The following is an 18,918-nucleotide window of genomic DNA, read 5'->3' on the forward strand; positions in this document are numbered from 1 at the left end:
GCTGGACAGTAGTCTTTAACACAATGCATTCTACTACCATAGTCTGAGAGTGTTTGATGTAGTATTCTAAAATTTAAATTTATGATTTAAGTCTTAGCACTAGCATGATAATCCGGTTATGAAAAATAGAGAAAATGGCAGTTTTTCATACATGACAGTTTAGGTAATTTTACTGAATAATCAAATCTTTATATTTCAAAGATTCTTTTCAAAGCAAGGTTATTCCCTTTTGGGGCACCTGGGTGGCTCAGTGGTTGAGCATCTGCCTTTGGCTCAGGTCATGATCCCAGGTCCCAGGATAGAGCCCCACATCAGGTTCCCCTGGGGGAACCTGCTTTTCCCTCTGCCTATGTCTCTGCCTGTTTCTCTGTGAATAAAATGAATAAATAAATAAAAACTTAAAAAAAAAAGGATTATTCTTATTTCTTCCTTGATTATCAGTCTCCTGGACATTAAATGCTCATAAGCATATTCACTAGACTGTTAGGCAAGGAAAGCAGTTAATTAAAATATAGGAATCTCATTACTGCTTAAAAACATTTGATAAAAACTTTAGTTACAAAAGAGGCTGAAATTAATGACAACCTAAGTTATAAATAAAAGATGATTCTAGAAAAACTTATGTATTGCACATTAAGAAAAAAACAGCTAAAGTTAATATAAATTATAATTAAGGCAATTCAAAGTTTGTCAGGGAGATTTAGAGTTTCTAAAGAGATGAAAAAATATGTGGAAGAGTAGAGATCTGGGAAATAAATACTCAGCTCAGTTTTCACCATTATGACCTGGAGAAGTGGTAGGAGGTAGGACTTAAAGGGATAAACTAAGGCTGAATTCTGAGGCGCTAAGGCCATTTGGACTTGACTTTGTAGGTGACAAGAAATCAGGAAGGCTGTAAGTAAGAGTGCTTTATCAGACTTACCTCTGTACTCACAGCTCGATATTTGTCAAAGTTTGGGGGCACTATAATAAGTTGTGGGCAGAGTCTTTTAGCAATAAATCCTGGCATGGCTGCACGAACACCAAACCTTCTTGCATAGTAATTTGAGGTAGACTGAAAGAAAATGGACCACATGGGAAAAAAATACACAAACCTAAATGGACATACTGATCAATGCATTCATAAAAAACACATTACTGATGTGCATTTTCAAGTCAAGGACATTTGTTTTATAGGCCACTGTCTCAAATCAAGCTTTGAGTTTATCCTATCATGGTATTATGATACCATGACTCTCTCACTGCTCTCTCTATATTTATGTGATCCCAGGTAATAAATAAGACTAATAAAAAGGTTATCTCACATTTCCAATAGCTAAACTTCATTGGTTCTAAGGCATACCTGTAATATAGTACATATCAAAGTTTGAATGATACTGAATGATGTTACATGAAAGTAACAGTATAGAAAGTAATTGCATGGTATAATAATATAGATTTGGAATTTGCTATATTTGGGGTTTTGAAATTTTTCATTTAGAACAAAAATCAAAGGTTCTGATATATAGTCAGCCAAATAAAATGTCCAAAAATGAAGTGATGAAAGCTTAAAAGAGCTTTTAAAATTATGTTTTATTTCTTAAGACTTGAATATCCCTTTTGGTGAAAACATTTTGAGTAGGAGATGGAACTAAAAAACTTTAATTATTTTTTATTTTTTTATTTTTTTAAAACTTTAAAAGTAAAAAAGAGGCCATTACTTTTAAATCCTGTTGATGATACCACAGTACCATTTACAAAAAATTTTATCACAAATGAAATCTTTGAAATCTCAAGTGAAAATTCAAAGAAATGTAAAACAGAATCTATCAGCTGAAGGGATTACTTCAGAATAGTATCAATTTGCCATTAATGGTTTTCAAATGCCATTGAAAAAATCTTGATATTACTCAAAGCTATGTTAATCTTTGGTCAGTATTCTGAAACAGAAATGCAGATAACACTAGAAAGATAAATCATGGTTTAAATATAAATAAGTCTAATGGAATGGATATGAAAGCTATATCTGTGGTAAATCTGGAACAAAACTTATGATACAACTTCCTTTAACCTTTAGGTTTATGGAAGATTGTAAATCACAGCCATAATACTTTATAGTTCTTCTCCAAGGGTGGGTTCTAATCCCTCATGCCAAGTAATTTGCACCGTGACTTGTTTTGACCAAAAGATTCTGAGGGAATGACATTATGTGAGTCTTGAAGCCTAGGCATTATGAAGTCTATAACTTCAGCTTTTACTTTTTGGGGGATCCAGCAACTGTGTAAAGATCTTGAGTTAAATTGCTAAACGATGATGTACCGTGTGGAGAGGAGAAAGCTCAATGGCTGGAAGCCATTCCAACCATGTGGGCTGAAAGGCCAAACTGTGTTAATAAAGCCATTTTGGACCCTCCAGCCCAGCTAAGTAATTGTAGCCAATCCCAGGCAGAGTAAAGTTACCCCTTTGTACTCTGTCCAAATTATAGAATCATGAGCAAATAAATGGTTAACCACTAAGTACTTAAAGTCTGTTTGTTAGGCAGCAATAAATAATTGCTATCAGGTCTGTGTTCTATCTAGGAGTGCAAACTTAGAACATTATGAAGATCCATCAAATTAACCAAAGAAGAATTCTAACTGTAATAGATTGGGATAATCAAACATGTACCATCACTACCATTAATCTGTAAATACACTTTTATGAGTTTAATAGAACAAAAGCAATTATACCTCAAATCTCATTAGAAGTGAAATCTGTTAGTTGAGCATACAAAAGGGGTAATCTTTGTTTAAATATGGCAAATAATTATTTTGAATTTGGAAATAATTTTTAGGAGGATATAATTCATAGGAAGGAAAATATTTTGCAGATCTAGCAGTGGATTTAGCTTTAAATATATATATATATACATATATATGCACACAGATAATTTCAGATAAATATATGGTGATACATATTCTTAATAAAATTAAATACATGTTTTCAAAATATCAGCTGATGATTTGTAGGAAAGGAGAGTAGTCTCTTTCAATAAACATTGTTTTAGAACCTGGATTGTTAGTTGCCTGTATACTTAGGGAAGCAGAGATAATGAACAAATAGATGATAGTTTTATAATACAAATAGTAACTCCAGGAATTAGGTTTATAGCTATCTAAGCATTGTAAGGAGTTCAGAACAGAAGAACTCTCCTTGTTTCTCTTATATGTTTTTTAATAGCAAAATCTATGTATTCCAGGTGCTATTTTTAGCCACATATAGCAATCCTGGTCATCTTTAACTTCTATGGTTAGAGTGGTGATATGGAAGAGGCAACGTGGTATTCAGAAGTTCCAAGTCATGGAAAAACTAATTAAAGTACTATTTTAATGAAACATATTACCTTAGAACTAAGGTTGGGAAACCTTTTCTGTAAAGGTCCAGATAGTAATTACTTTAAGCTTTGTAGATCATATGGTCTCTGTTGCAGGTACTCAACTCTGCTCTTTTAATACAACAAATAAATGGGTGTGATTATGTTCCAATAAAATTTATTAACAAATTGCTTGCAAACCTGCTTTAGAGTAACATTTCCTTTTCTTTCTTCTCCAATTCTGACTGGAACAGTTACTTATGAAAAATACAATTTGCAACAGAAAGATATAATGCCATTACCATTCACTAGGTTTGTAACTTTGGGGAAGTTTTTAAACACCTCTCCAAGTTGAGTTTGCTCTTTGTAAAATGGAAATAAAAATTTGTACCTCAAGACATGTTGAACACATATAAAGCACGCAGAAAAACTCCCAGCAAAATGGTAGAATTTACTAAAAGCTTCTCCCTTCATGAACCAGTAAGGCTTACGTGAATATGTTATGAAACTTCCTTTTTGTCTTTGATTTTTACCTACTTACCAACATACTCATTGATCCTACAGCAATGGGTTTATCCTTCAATTCTGGATTGTCCCTCATTTCTACAGCCGCATAGAAAGCATCCATGTCAATGTGCACTATAGTATTGTTCAGATCCCGGCTCTGTTCTAATTCCATTGCATATCTGTCAACCTTAATTTTTAAAAAGTTAACATATTTTGAGTCAACACGCTATCGAAACATTACCAATCATAATACTAATATCTCATTTTTAGTAGGTATCTGTCTCTGTCCATCTACTCTTTCATCTACCCATCCTTCCACCCATTCATCCACCTACCTAACTATATATACTTGATTATTGTTTATTAAGGCTGGTAACTGGTTTTATTTTCATGAAGATGAGCAGTTAAATCTCAAATATCATACCCTATGAACACTTTAATCTCTCAATAACTACAATCACATGATAGGTACTTAATAGATATTTAGTGAATAGATGAACTACTCCAACTGATTGTATCAAACGATTCTTCTGCTTTATAAATCTGGAGACCAATTTACTGTAAATAAAAGCTTCAGTTTAGGTAAGATAAACAACTCTCATTTGACTCATAACATTAATGTCTTAAAATAGCAACAAAGGAAATGTACAACGAAAGATTATATACTTCTTTGGCATATTATGTTTATGCTGAATAGTACTGTACAAGTGAATGTACCAACCATAATGTAAACATACCCTCTGCAGAACTGCTTTTATAAGGCTAAAATTTGGTAACCATTAGTCAATACAAATCAAAACTGAAAATTTAAGCTATAATTTATTCTTTCATGAAACTTCAATATATATGTCAAATGTAACAGTGAAGAACCTTAATCTTTGAAGCATTTTTAAAATTTCTCTAGTGAGAAAGAATTGGGTAAGAAAGAAGAATGGGAAACGAAAGGAGGTAAAAATAACCAAAGTAGGTCAGTAAGAAAAGCGTTTATGTAACAGGCATACACATTTTCAAGTGTTACTTTTTTGTGGTCTCTACTATAGAGGCTGAAGAAGCTAAATATGTCTCCCAGCTTTCCCTGCAGCCAAGGGTGACTGGCTGTGTGATCATTTTGATCTATGATCACTTTGAATAAGCTGGAATACAGAAAGAACATGGAACAGTGACTGGCACATGGTACAAGTTTAAGGATGTAATCTATTACTAAAGGATCAATGGATAGTTGCATAGTAAAACAATCAAAAACTGAGGGGAAAATAGCCAGATATAAGCAAGTATGGTGAGCTCTGGAATACAAACAATTTCCATCATGTAGAGATCCCTATGGCAAGTATGGTGAGCTCTGGAATACAAACAATTTCCATCATGTAGAGATCCCTATAGCAGGTTTTCTCAAAAGTGGAAAGTTACAGGGGCATAAATCAGCTTTTTCTCCATGTTGGACTTCAACCTTGCTTCCATTCTGCAAAATTCTTTTTCATGGCCTTCCTTCTTAGCATTATAGTGACAGTAGCTTCCCACTAGCTGCAGGTGAAGCCTGGAACTTCTCTTTTCGAAATAATCACCTTGAATCCTATTTGTTTCCAGTAGCCACAGTGAGCCTCAAGAGGGTCTGCTCCTGTCTAGGCAGCAACTCACTGAATGACCTGGGGTGCTCTGTGCTTTCTTCATTCTTTGTCTAGAATGCCCTTCCCAGTCTGTCCTAAAGCCCTGAGGAGTCAGCTCAGATATCTCTCTGTAGTTTAAATATATCTATCCTCTATGTCATGGAATTTAATGTTCCCTTAGTTATTTTCCTGCTCTTACTATGCATTTACTGTATCAGATACTAAATTAGGAGTTCCACCCGGAGAAGGACCTTATTTGACTTTAAATTCTTTCCTTATCGGACGGAAAGAGGAGAAACTCATAGCAGAAAAGGAATAAATTTTATCTAATACATATATATCTTTTTTTTTTCAAGATTTATTTATTTATGATAGACATAGAGAGAGAGAGGCAGAGACACAGGAGGAGGGAGAAGCAGGCTCCATGCTGGGAGCCTGACATGGGACTTGATCCTGGGACTCCAGGATTGCGCCCTGGGCCAAAGGCAGGCGCTAAACCGCCAAGCCACCCAGGGATTCCTCATATATATGTATAGCTTATCTAGTGCGCGCACACACACACACACATATATCTGCTTAAAAAAGATAAAGTCGTATGTGTAGAAAACTTTTGGAGAACGCTGATCTCATGCAGTGAGACACCACACCTAATAAATGGAACTTTTTGACATTATTCTATCATCCAGATTTATTTTATTATTATTTTTTAAAGATTTTATTTCTTTATTCCTGAGAGACACACACAGAGGGGCAGAGACACAGGCAGAGGGAGAAGCAGGCTCCATGCAGGAAGCCTGATGTGGGACTTGATCCCTGGACTCCAGGATCATGCCCTGAGCAGAGGCTCAACCTCTAAGACAGAGACTCAACCGCAGAGGCTCAACTGCTAAGACACCCAGGCACCTCCCTATCCTTCAGATTTAAAACAAGTATTTCTTCCAGTACCTCAATTGTAAATTAGAGAATAGCGTCCTGCCATTGAAAAAAAAAATAGTAAACAAATCATGGAGACTAATAAAAACTAGGGTGGATTAAAAACTACCATCTGTTAATCCAACAAATACATGTAAGATAGGGTTCAACAGAGAATAAGAGAGCAGCATTTGAAGGATCCTAACCCAGAAAAACTGAAAGGAAAAAGATCATAAACAGAAAGCAAACCAAATGGGAAAAAGTTCTCCTTAGCCTCATACAATAATAATTCTATGACAGTTTCTTCTGCAGTCTATTATCTTTTCTGTGCTTAAAGCAAAAGTACAGCTGCCAAGAGGAAACCTCCCCACTGAGTGACTCACACATTCCCTTCTCTACAGTCATTAGTCAGCCTTGTCGAAACAGTTTTTTCTCTGCATCTACCAAATGTACACCACTCTGCTTTTTTCAAATTTCTTCTGCTGAAATCCTCACTCATGCTTTCCTTTTTTTCCATTTTCCTTTCCAAATGACTTTCAAGTTCTGATCTGAGCCTCTAATATGTATGTTATCCCTTCTGCCACAGTTCAGAACTAGTGTGCCACCATGGTGAAGAGTGAGAGCTCCTTCTGGGTCTCAGCTCTGCCACTTACTGGTTACATGATAACGGGCAAGTTAACCTTCATTCTTATTTTATTTGTAAAGTGGAACTGAACCAACCCCCAAAGGCTGAAAGAATTAAGAGATACTCATGTCATGTTCCTATCCAGAGATATGAAAAGGGCTTAATGATATTACCTATAATTTTGAAAATAAAAGTGACACCGAGTATACCAAATGTGTTATGTAACATGCTAAGTACTTCTTATATGAACTCATTTGATGGTCAAAATAATTCTGAGATGATAATTATTATTCCTATTTTATAGAGGAGGAAACTAAACCTTGTTAAGATGCAGTAATCTGCCCTAATTCAAACAGCTGGAAAATGTTAGCAGTAGACCTGTAAACCAAGTTACTCCCAAGACTATGCTCTTTCCATTATTTTATGATGCTTCCCTAAAATGGATCTTAAAATGTCTTTAATATTGAAATAACTTCAAACCAAGCTATAATAGTGTGTTTTGTATCAGTATTATGTTTTATGTACTTTTAAAAACTCTCCATTTTTGATTACATTGAGGAGATTATTTCAGAAATACTGTTTTTCAGGCAGCCCAGATGGCTCAGTGGTTTAACACCGCGTTTGGGGGATCCCTGGGTGGCTCAGTGGTTGAGCGTCCCCCTTCGACCCAGGGCGTGATCCCCGAGTCCCGGGATCGAGTCCCACGTCGGGCTCCTGGCATGGAGCCTGCTTCTCTCTCTGCCTGTCTCTGCCTCTCTCTCTCTCTCTCTGTGTCTCCCATGAATAAATAAATAAAATCTTTAAAAAACCCAAATGTTATCTTAAAAAAAAAAGAAATATTGTTTTTTATTTTCTTGACTTATAATAACCCTAAAATTGTTCAGTAAACCTGAGTTCATAAAATCAGTTGTTAAAAATGGCCAAAATGCACTGATTTGCTTGTAGTTGTCATTTACAACATAGATGTTTATCTATTTATTTTATGAACCTATTCTATAAGATGTTTTGGCAGCTGCAAAAATGACTGTACTTTTAAGAAGTCTACTGAGGGTAGGACAGAGAGAACACGGAGGTTCTGAATAAACACTATGGGAGTTCATGACTACAGAGGTTAGTTACCACAGTTTTACTAGCAGTAATAATTCTTACCATCATAGCACACATAATAAAATCTATTATCTGGAAATTTTATGACTCTAAAATAGAATTGCATTTCCCATGAAAATCTCTTTCTCTCAGATCTTTTAGATTCCTTAGGATTTCCTTAATCCCCTCCCATTTGTACAATTTCTTTTAAAGGAAGCTCAACAAATGAAACATTTTAACAATCAACATAAAACATATTTCCTGCCACTCCCCTTGCAAAAGATGTCAGAGAGTCTCCCAAAAAGTCAAAACTTTTATAAAATATGAAGCGTGTTATACAATATAAAGTGTTTTCTAATCCTTCAGATTATTAGCATATTTAAGGATATGAGGTTTAAAAAGAGTCAACAGCAAAAAGTTGTTTTATCGCATGACTCATACGTATTATTATATCTTTAAAATTTTATGAGATGTTTGTATAGATCAATAAAACTTACCAAAAAGAAGTTCTGAAAATAAACTGCCTAGGGGTTAATATCAATTTATAAACAATGTTATTACAGACAAAATGGAATTTTTTTCATTTGATGAAATGATGCTCAAAGTTATTTGAAAGAATGAATGAGAAAAAATTTTAAAACATAGTCAGGGAGAATATTAAAGTATATTATTACAATTGAATAACTAAAATTACATGGTACTGATAGAGAAAAAGATTCAATTGGATAGAAGAGAGAATCCAGAAACAAATCCAAGTACAATGAGAATTTAGTATATGGAAGTGCCTCATTCAATTCGGTAGAGAAAGGACCCATGATTAAATAAACGGTGTTTAGAAAAATGAATCACCATTTAGAAAAAATAATACTATTTAAGGAAAACATAATACTTACTATTTAAGAAAAACATACTTATTAAGACCTTACATTAAAACAAATTCCAGGGGCACCTGGGTGGCTCAGTTGGTTAAGCGTCTGAGTCTTGATTTCAGCTCAGGTCATGATCTTAGTGTCATGAGACTGAAACCTTGTCTCAGCCTCTATGCTGGACATGGAACCTACTTAAAATTCTCTCTCTCTCTCTTTCTCTCTCCCCTTCTATCCCTCACCCCTCTCTGCTCTTTCTTTCCTAAAAAACAAAACAAAAAAACACCAAAACAACAAATTCCAAATGGACTAAAGATAAATACTACAAAAATACTAAAAGAACCTACAGGTTTGGTTGTAAGGAATAACTTTCTATGCACAATACCAAAGCCAAAAAAAAAAAAATTGTTTTTTAATACTGTTGTGTTTGATTACATAAACATTTAAAAATGTATAGGGGAAAAAATCCTGCATAATTAAAAGAAAAACATACTGAAAAAAACAAATATTTAAAACAAATGGAAGAGGTAAAGAATCCTTAATATATGATAAGATGTATTCATCAAGAGAAAAACATACAAACTCCTCTAGAAAAGTAGGCAAAAGGCATTGCTTTGGACAGCTAGTTGAACCCCCAAATCCATTCTCTCTTCCTTTCATAGTAATAGATCTTTATATGGGCATATGGCCACCCAGCTGGAAAATATTCTGTACAGCCTCTCCTACAGTTACGTGTGGTCATGAAACCTAAATTCTCATCAAAAGAATGTGAGCTGACATAATATGTACAACTCTCTTTCACTTGCTGAGTAGCAAATTACTCGCCTTTGATTTTTTTCATTCTTTTTTCCTTTCTAGGGGCTGAAATAGAGACTAAAGATAATCCCATTTGGTCAATCCAGGTAAGGATAACAGTTCGGAGATGATAGAACAACACAATGTAGAACCAGGGTCCCTAAATTACGATTGTGAGCAGAACAACCCAATCAGTTGGGACTACTTACTATTATGGGATAAAGAAACTCTTAACTGATTTGAACCGCTGTATTTTGGGGTCTCTTGTGCTAGCTACTTAGCCTATATACAAACAGAATAACAAAGGAAATTCCCACAAGAATGAAATAATAATGGCTAATATAAAAGAAGACATTCTTTCACTGTTATTATCAAATAAGGCAATTAAAATAACCATGAAACAATATTTGGACACTACCAGCAAAAACTACAAGATCGATAAAATTAATAAGATAGAGTTTTAAAGTATGTGAGGAAACTAGCATTCTGGTGTTGAAAATGTAAAACTAGTCTTTGATGAAAATAACAGGACAAGAGTGTAAACATATATAGATAAAAATGATCATCACAAGGTTATATATAAAACAAAAAACTGAAACCCTGGTGGGATGATGTAAATAAATTATGGTACCTCTATAGAGTACAACACTATGAAGCATTAAAAATGAGGATTTGAAAGACAAAGGCAAGTGATCTTTTGTCATGATAGCAGAACCACTTAACACATAATATAAAAATTTAGCTTGTGCTCTAGGAAACCATATATGAAAGAAAATGACACATTATAGATTGATAAAGAAGAAATAAAATTCATCATTTCTGAACTCTATCGTGAGAAGAATTTTGTGGCATAGATTAATATAATTTTTTTTCATTATTTATAGCCTAAAGTGCTTTGTCAAATTGAATCAGATTTTGAGAGGGTAAAAACTCTTTCAGAGTAATTATAAAAAAAAAAAAAGTAAACTTCAGTTTTACTAGCAGAGCCTTAACTACTTTGAGTTCTCGATCTACTACACAAAGCCCTGCAACTTTGCTCTACTCTAACTTTCCTCCTAAATAGCTTTTAAATACCAGAGGAAACTCTTGAGTATTTATTCCCTGAGGATGGTGGAGAAGCCAAAAGCCTCCAAATTTTCAGAAGCTTGGTGTTTTATCTTAAAAATACATTGGACATTTGGCAGTCTACCCTAGTTTGAGTACAACATAATTATGCTTTAAATTTCTAATTTAATTAGTTAACATGTTACCCCAAATCATTTTTGCAAAATCGGCATTTGAAGAAAACATGCCACATTTATCCTGCGGCCTTTTTCTAGTTGCAAAATGTTTATATAATAAAAAGAACATAAACTCTGGATTAAATCCTAGTCTGAAGCTAGGCAAGTTATTTACCCTAATTCAAGCTCCATTTACTTTTCTGTATAATGGAGGTGACAATGTCTAGGTATGGGGTCTTGATATAAAAGAGTAGGGTGATATTTAACCACATATGCATCTCTGTTAAATTTTACATGGTAAAAAAAAAAAAAATTTTTACATGGTAATGAACATTTACAGTTTACCTTGTTTTCATTACGACATGATCACGATACATTTTACTATCAATTACTATTCTACTACCTTCCACTTTATTTAACAATTAAATTAATACCTGTAATTGTGCTTTCCTTAGCTGTTGGCTGGTAATTTGAGCTTTTTGTTGCATCATATTTTCAATTCGTTGGTTGACTTGCTTTTCTTTCTTGAGCTCATTTCCATAAAATCTGGACCCCTATGTAAGAAAATAAAGCATAAGTAAAGGGGCAGAAGGAAAGCATCACTGTAGTATCACCATGGTGGCTAAGCATACAGGCTAGAATCAGAATAACTGAATTCAGAACTTAGCTCCACTACTTACAAGCTGGGAACTCTAAAGCTACTTAATCTTTCTGTGTGTCAATGTCTTTCCCTATAAAATGAATTATAGTTACCTACATCATAGGATTGCTGAAGCAGTGCTTACACAGGACAAACTCTCTGGGATGAGTACAGATATACACTCAAAAAATAACAATGTGTTCTAGTCAGGATCCACGAGGCATATCCATATCAGTCATTTAGGTCATCAGTTATCACTTTCGTTTTTACTTAAAAAGCATTTAAGGGGTGTCTGGGTAGCTTAATTGGTAAAGCATTCGACTCTTGATTTTGGCTTAGGTCATGATCTCAGGATCCTGAAATCAAGCCACAGGTCTGGTTCCAACCTGGGCATGGAGACTTCTTAAGATCCTCTCTACACTCCTTCCACCCCCCACCCCCACAACCTTCTCTAAAAAAATTTTAAAAATAAAGCACTTAAAAATTTTTAATGTTAGTCATTAAATAAAATGTAGAAAATCACTTTTAGAAAATTACTTATCATCTTATTACTAAACATAACATCTACATCTATCTACTCATTGGATTGATGGAAATTTACATTATCTTTATTTTATGGCTTTTATGAAAAATGCTGCAATGAACATTCATTTATACATTTTTACGTGGACATATGTTTTTACTTTATTTACGTACCCAGGAGTGGAATCTCTGTGTCATATGGTAACTCAATGTTAAACCTTTTGAGGAACTGCCAGACTGTTTTCCAAAGTGGCTGAACCATTTTACAATCCCACTAGCAAGGCATAAGGGTTCCAACTTTTCCACATTGTTATCAGCATTTGTTATTGTCTGTCTCATAGTCATTCTAGACTGTAATAGTGTGAATGGCACCTCATTGTGGTTTTAATTTGCATTTCCCTGATAACTAATGATGTTGAACATCTTTCATGTGCTTAAGAGCCATTCTTACATCTTTAGTGAGATGACTAGTTATATCTTTTGCCCATTTTTGATTAGGTTGTCTTAATAATTTGTAAGAATTCTCTGTATAATCTGGATGTAAATCATTTATCAAATAAGTATTTTGCAAATATTTTATACTAGTATGTGGCTTATCATTTTCTTTTTAAAGATTGTATTATTTTATTTATTTATTCATGAGATACACACAGAGAGGCAAAGACACAGGCAGAGGGAGAAGCAGGCTTCCTGTGGGGAGCCCAAAGCAGGACTCGATCCCAGGACCAGATCATGACCTAAGCTGAAGGTAGATGCTCAACTGCTGAGCCACCCAGGCGTCCCATATCATTTTCTTTTTTAACTGTATCTTTTAAAAGTGCAAAAGTTTTGAAATTTGATGAGGTCTGACTTGTCAACTTTTTCTTTTATTAATTGTGTTTTTGGTGGTGTATCTAAGAAATGCTTCCTAACCAAATGTTTCAGATTTTTTCCTATCTTCTAGAAGTTTTTACTGTATCAGCTCTTACATTTCACCCGATTTTGAGTTATATTTGTGTATGGCGTGAACTGAGGGTCTCAGTTCATCTTTTTTGCGTGTAGATATTCAGCTGTCCCAGGACCATTTGCTGAACAGATCATATATTCTTCTGCCTTAGTACTTTTATCAAAAACTAATAAAGTGTCAATACAAGATTTACTTCTGGACTCTTAATTCTGCTCCATTGTTCAATACATCTAGTCTTATAGCAGCACCACACTTCTTAATAACTGTAGCTTTATAATAAGTTCTAAAACAGGAAAGTTGGGACGCCTCAGTGGCTCAGTGGTTAAGCATCTGTCTTTGGCTCAGGTCGTGACATCAGGGTCCTGGGATCGAGTCCCACATTGGGCTCCTTGCGGGGAGCCTGCTTCTCCCTCTGCCTATGTCTCTGCTTCTCTCTCTGTATCTCTCATGAATAAATAAATAAAATCTTAAAACAACAACAACAAAAAAAAAAAACCCCAGGAAAGTCAAAGAACTCCATGTTTGTCCTTTTCAAAACTGTTCTGGCTGTTTTAGATGTTTTTGCATTTCCACATAAATTTTAGTCTGTTTATCAATTTCTGCAGAAAAATTCCCCTGGAATTTGGATGGGGAAGTACATTGAATCTGCAGATAAATTTGAGGAGAAATACCCTCTTAACAATATTGAGTCTTCTCATCCTTGAACATGTAATCTTTCTTCATTTTTTATTTTTAAATTTTTTTAAAGATTTATTTACTTATTTGAGAGAGAGAGAGCGCGCGCACGCACGAGCTCACACAAGCTGGGGGAGGGGCAGAGGGAGAAAGAGAAATGGACTCCCCTGAGCAGGGAGCCCAACAAGGGGCTCAATCCCAGGACCCCGGGATCATGACCTGAGTGGAAGGCAGATGTTTAACCAACTGAGTCACCCATGCACCCCTATCCATTTTTTAAATCTTTACTTTCCCCCAACACATTTTTGTGATTTTCGTGGTATAACTGTTGCATTCCTTTTGAAATTCCTGAAGAGTTTCTACATGTAACATCACGTTATTTGTGAAGAGATAGTTTTAGTTCTTCCTTCCCGATCTAAATGCCTTTTATTTCTTTTTATTGCCTGACTGAATTAGCTAGAACTTTCTGGACTATGTTGCATAGACAGGAGAATGGGCATCTTTGCCTTGTTCCTGATTTTTAGAAGAAAAATGCATTCCTGGAATAAATTCCACTTGGTCATGATACATAATCTTTATATATATAGTTACACATATAGTTTTATATATACATATAGTTGGATTCAGTTTGCTAACGTTTTGTTGAGGACTTTTATATTGACAATGATCTAAAATCTTCTGCTTGTCTGGCTATGGTGTCAAGGTGATACTGGTCTCACAGAATGAGTTTCTAAATGTCACATCCTTTTTATTTTTTGGAAGAGCTTGTGGAATATTGATATTTCTCCTTTACTTACTTATTTTTAAAAAGATTTTATTTATTTATTCATGAGAGACAGAGACAGAGAGAGAGAGAGAGAGAGAGGCACAGAGACACAGACAGAGGGAGAAGCAGGCTCCCTGAGCCAGAGGCAGATGCTCAACTACTGAGTCACCTAGGTGTCTCTTATTTCTCCTTTAAATGTCAGATAAAATTCACCACTGAAGCCATTGTTACCTGTTTTTTTTACAGGGTGGGGAGATGTTAATTATTAATTTCTTTCCTTGTTAAAGGTCTATTTGGATTTTCCATATTTTCTTGAGTCAGTTTTGGAAACTGGAAACTTTTTGAAATTTGTCCAACTTATTAGGAATTGTTTGAAAATACTCCAGTCTCTACCTTTAAAATTCACTAGGCAGGGTAACATAGATGAAACAATATTTACAAACATGTTGATAACTGTTGACACTGGGTGATGATTACCCAGGAATTCACTTTAGTATTCTAATTTTGTACATGTTTAAAATTTTCTTTTATAAAAGTTTTTATTTTATTTTATTTTTAAATTTATTTATTTATTCATAGAGACACACACAGAGAGAGAGAGAGAGAGGCAGAGACACAGGCAGAGGGAGAAGCAGGCTCCATGCAGAGAGCCTGACATGGGACTCGATCCAGGGTCTCCAGGATCAAGCCCTGGGCTGCAGGCGGCGCTAAACCGCTGCGCCACCAGGGCTGCCCTATAAAAGTTTTAAAGAAGTAAACTGCATTGGCTGTGAAGCAGTAACAACTAGAAAATTTCAATTTAAAAAAGATATTTATGATGAACTTCCCATTCCCCCCATACTAGAGAAATATCATACAAAATATATAAATATTTTAATATATATTAATATATAAAATACATGTAAGGTATATATTTCCTATGATTGATACATGTCAATCAGATGATATGCATATACAGTTTTATGACTGATATGTGTGTACAGTTGACCCCTGAACATCACAGGTTTGAACTGTGCAGGTCCACTTATACATGGATTTTTTTCAATAAATATAGACAATACTGTAAATAGGTATTTTTCTCTTCCTTAAGAATTTCTTAATAATATTTTCTTTTCTCTAGCTTACTTTATTGTAAGAATGCAATATATAATACACACAATATACAAATTTGTGCTAATCAACTGTTTATGTTATTGGTTAAGCTATCAGCAGTTTATTTTGGAAGAGTCAAAAGTTGTACATGGATTTTCAACTGTGTGTGTGTGTGGGGATAAGTGCTTCTAACCCTCGTGTTGTCCTATGGTTTATATGGTACAGCAAAGTTTCAAGAATATCTAAGATACTCTTCAAAAAGAATAAAGAGTAAAAAAGGAACCTGTCCTAGCTGTTATCAAGATTTATTATAAAGTACTGTAATTAAGGTCATATTGTAAAGATATAACAAAAAATAATCCAATAGAATAGAAGAAAGCACTGCAGATCACTAAGGAAAGGATCCATATTCAAATTCCCTTAAATGCTCCAAAAATATTTGTTCAAACCAAGATCCAACTAGGGTCCATATATTATGCTTGTTTACTTCATCTCAATTCTTTTGCTTTTATTTATTTATCTATCTATCTATTTATTTATTTTTAAAGATTTTATTTATTTCATGAGAGACAGGGGTGGGGGTGGATCGGGGGAGAGACAGGCAGAGAGAGAAGCAGGCTCCATGCAGGGAGCCCGATGTGGGACTTGATCTGAACCCCAGGATCACGCCCTGAGCCAAAGGCAGACACTCAACCGCTGAGCCATCCAAGCGTCCCAATTCTTTTACTTTTAAAATGTATTTCTGTTTTATACAGTTAAAAAATTATTTTTCCCTCAATTTTTTATTTTGGAATTTCCACATCTTCCAACAGTTCAAAGAATAATACAATAAACACTCACATGTCTTATTTAAGATACTTGCTACATTTAGTTTCTCCCACAACTCCTATGTATATGCATATACACACACTCCAGCTCCACTTGCACAGACATGTGTACACACACAAATGCATGCTCCTCTTCCTCTTTTTGGCTAAATCATTTAAAAGTAAGTTGCTGTGGATTTCAGCATGCATTTCTTAAGAAAAAAGATATTCTAATTTTACACCTTTCTACACGGATATTTCATAATATACACATGAGACCAGAGATGTTAGAAGAAAACATTTAGGACCTTGGATAAAAGCATATGTCATTGACTAATTCAAGTTCATATAAAAAAGCAAACAAAAAACTTCTGCACAGGATAAAGTACACCATAAGCAAAGTAAAAAGATGTATAATAAATGGAAAACTATACAAAGGACAAGAAGAGACAGTTTGCAAAAAAGTAAAATACAAGTGGCTTTAAAAAGAACTTTTTTTTTTTTTTTTAAGATTTTATGTATCTATTCATGAGAGACACAGATAGAGGCAGAGACACAGGCAGAGGGAGAAGCAGGCTCCCCACGGAGAGCCTGATGCAGGATTCGATCCCATGACTCGGGGATCACAACCTGAGCCAAAGGCAGATGTTCAACCACTGAGCCATCCAGGTGTCCCACAAGTGGCTTTTTAAACATATGAAAAGATGCACTATCTGATTTTTCTTTTTTTCTCCTAGATGATGTTTATTTCATAAACTCTGTGTTTCTTGACTTCATTTCAGGAAAATCATGAATATATTTTTACCATCAAGATTTTCACATCATTTGTATGTTACCAATAGCAGTGACCTAAATGCTTAAATAATCAAAATATAATAATACTCAACACATACCAAATTGGAAGAAATTTTCATTAAAAATGTCAGTTAAGAGAAAATTTTAGGGGCGCCTGGGATGAAGCCCCATTTCAGGCTCTCTGTTCAGTGGGGAGCCTGCTTCTCCCTCTGCCCTTCCTCTTGCTTATGCTCTCTTGGTCCCTCTCTCTCTCTCTCAAACAAATAAATAAAATCTTTTTTCTTAAAAGAAAACTTAGAATACCACCTCACACCAGTGAGAATGAGGAAAATTAACAAGGCAGGAAACCACAAATGTTGGAGAGGATGCGGAGAAAAGGGAACCCTCTTACACTGTTGGTGGGAATGTGAACTGGTACAGCCACTCTGGAAAACTGTGTGGAGGTTCCTCAAAGAGTCAAAAATAGACCTGCGCTATGACCCAGCAACTGCACTGCTGGGGATCTACCCCAAAGATGCAGATGCAATGAAACGCCGGGACACCTGCACCCCGATGTTTATAGCAGCAATGTCCATAATTTATAGCAGCAATGTCCACAATATCTGACTTTTCATAAGAGAAATGCAAATTAATGCTACACTATATCACTGTAGATTAGCAAATCCAAAAGTTTAGTTACACACTATACTAGCACAGTTGTACCATGGTAATATACTCTCATATACTGGCAGTGATAATTTAAATTGATATATCTACTATGGAGGGAAATTGGGCAATTCATAAAAACTGCACATGCATATATCCCTTTTTGCTATCTGTATTTGGTAGAATAATTCCACTTGTAGAATCTCTCCTATAATTTTATCTGCACATGTGTGATAAAATACTAGGTCATTCACTGTAGTATTGCTGGTAAAAAACAAAAGACTAGAAATGACTTAAATGTTTATAAATAAACATTCTGATTGGTTCAAAAAATTTTATTATATCCACACATGAAGGCATAAAAAAGAATGAAGATCTTTACTTATACAGAAAGACCTCCAAATTACATTAATGGAAACAAAAACAAAAACCACAATTACAGTATTCTTCTACTTAGAAAAAGGGTGAAAAAAGAGCATGTATGTTATTTTGCTTTAACATGCATATTATGTGTATGTGAAGCAGAAAATTGGATGGCAAGAGTAACAGAACAGAAGAGAGTTTATTCCATACCTGTTTGTCTTAACAACAGGATACTTTAAAATATTAAAAACTACAATAAAAGATATTTAAAGCTTATTGATTTTATTTTAAACAGAAAGTTAAAAAGCTACTAATTAGAGAGGCAGACAAATCATTAGACTCCTAACTATGGGAAACAAAGGGTTACAGAAGGGGAGGTGGGTGGAGGAATGGAGTAGTGGGTGATAGGCACCGAGGGCACTTGACGGGATATGAGCACTGGGTGTTATACTATACGTTGGCAAATTGAATTAATTAATTAATTAAAAATTAAAATAAAAAGCTACTAAATTAATGATAGCAAAAGAAATAAGAAACGTACTTTCGTGGCTTCCATTATAATTTTGTTAATCTTGTCTTTATCTAATCCTTCCATTCCGGCTTTATTATCATTAAGTCCCATCCTAAGCAGAAGATCATCTTTGTAACTGCCATTCTTCTCCTTGGTGCTATCCATGGTGTAAACTTAAAGCTTTTTTTATTATCTGAAAAAACAAAATAAA

At 34.6% G+C, this 18,918-nt stretch overlaps 1 protein-coding gene across 9 annotated transcripts in view; it reads right to left on the reverse strand.

Annotated features, from left to right (window-relative positions):
- Positions 1 to 18,918, reverse strand: part of POLK (DNA polymerase kappa) — a 66,169-nt gene that overhangs the window by 24,089 nt on the left and 23,162 nt on the right. For 7 of the 9 annotated variants that reach the window (XM_072794812.1, XM_072794804.1, XM_072794824.1 and 4 more), the window contains exons 2-5: positions 18,738 to 18,900; positions 11,381 to 11,500; positions 3,873 to 4,025; positions 923 to 1,054 (exon numbers count right to left, since the gene is read on the reverse strand). In XM_072794812.1, the coding sequence (XP_072650913.1) occupies positions 923 to 1,054; positions 3,873 to 4,025; positions 11,381 to 11,500; positions 18,738 to 18,872 (540 nt within the window). In that variant the 5' untranslated portion in view covers positions 18,873 to 18,900. The remainder of the gene's footprint in view (positions 1 to 922; positions 1,055 to 3,872; positions 4,026 to 11,380; positions 11,501 to 18,737; positions 18,901 to 18,918) is intronic. The other 2 variants (XM_072794818.1, XM_072794832.1) reach the window with 2 other exon arrangements.

Source organism: Canis lupus, chromosome 2 (genome assembly GCF_048164855.1).
Source record: "Canis lupus baileyi chromosome 2, mCanLup2.hap1, whole genome shotgun sequence".
NCBI lineage: Eukaryota > Metazoa > Chordata > Mammalia > Carnivora > Canidae > Canis > Canis lupus.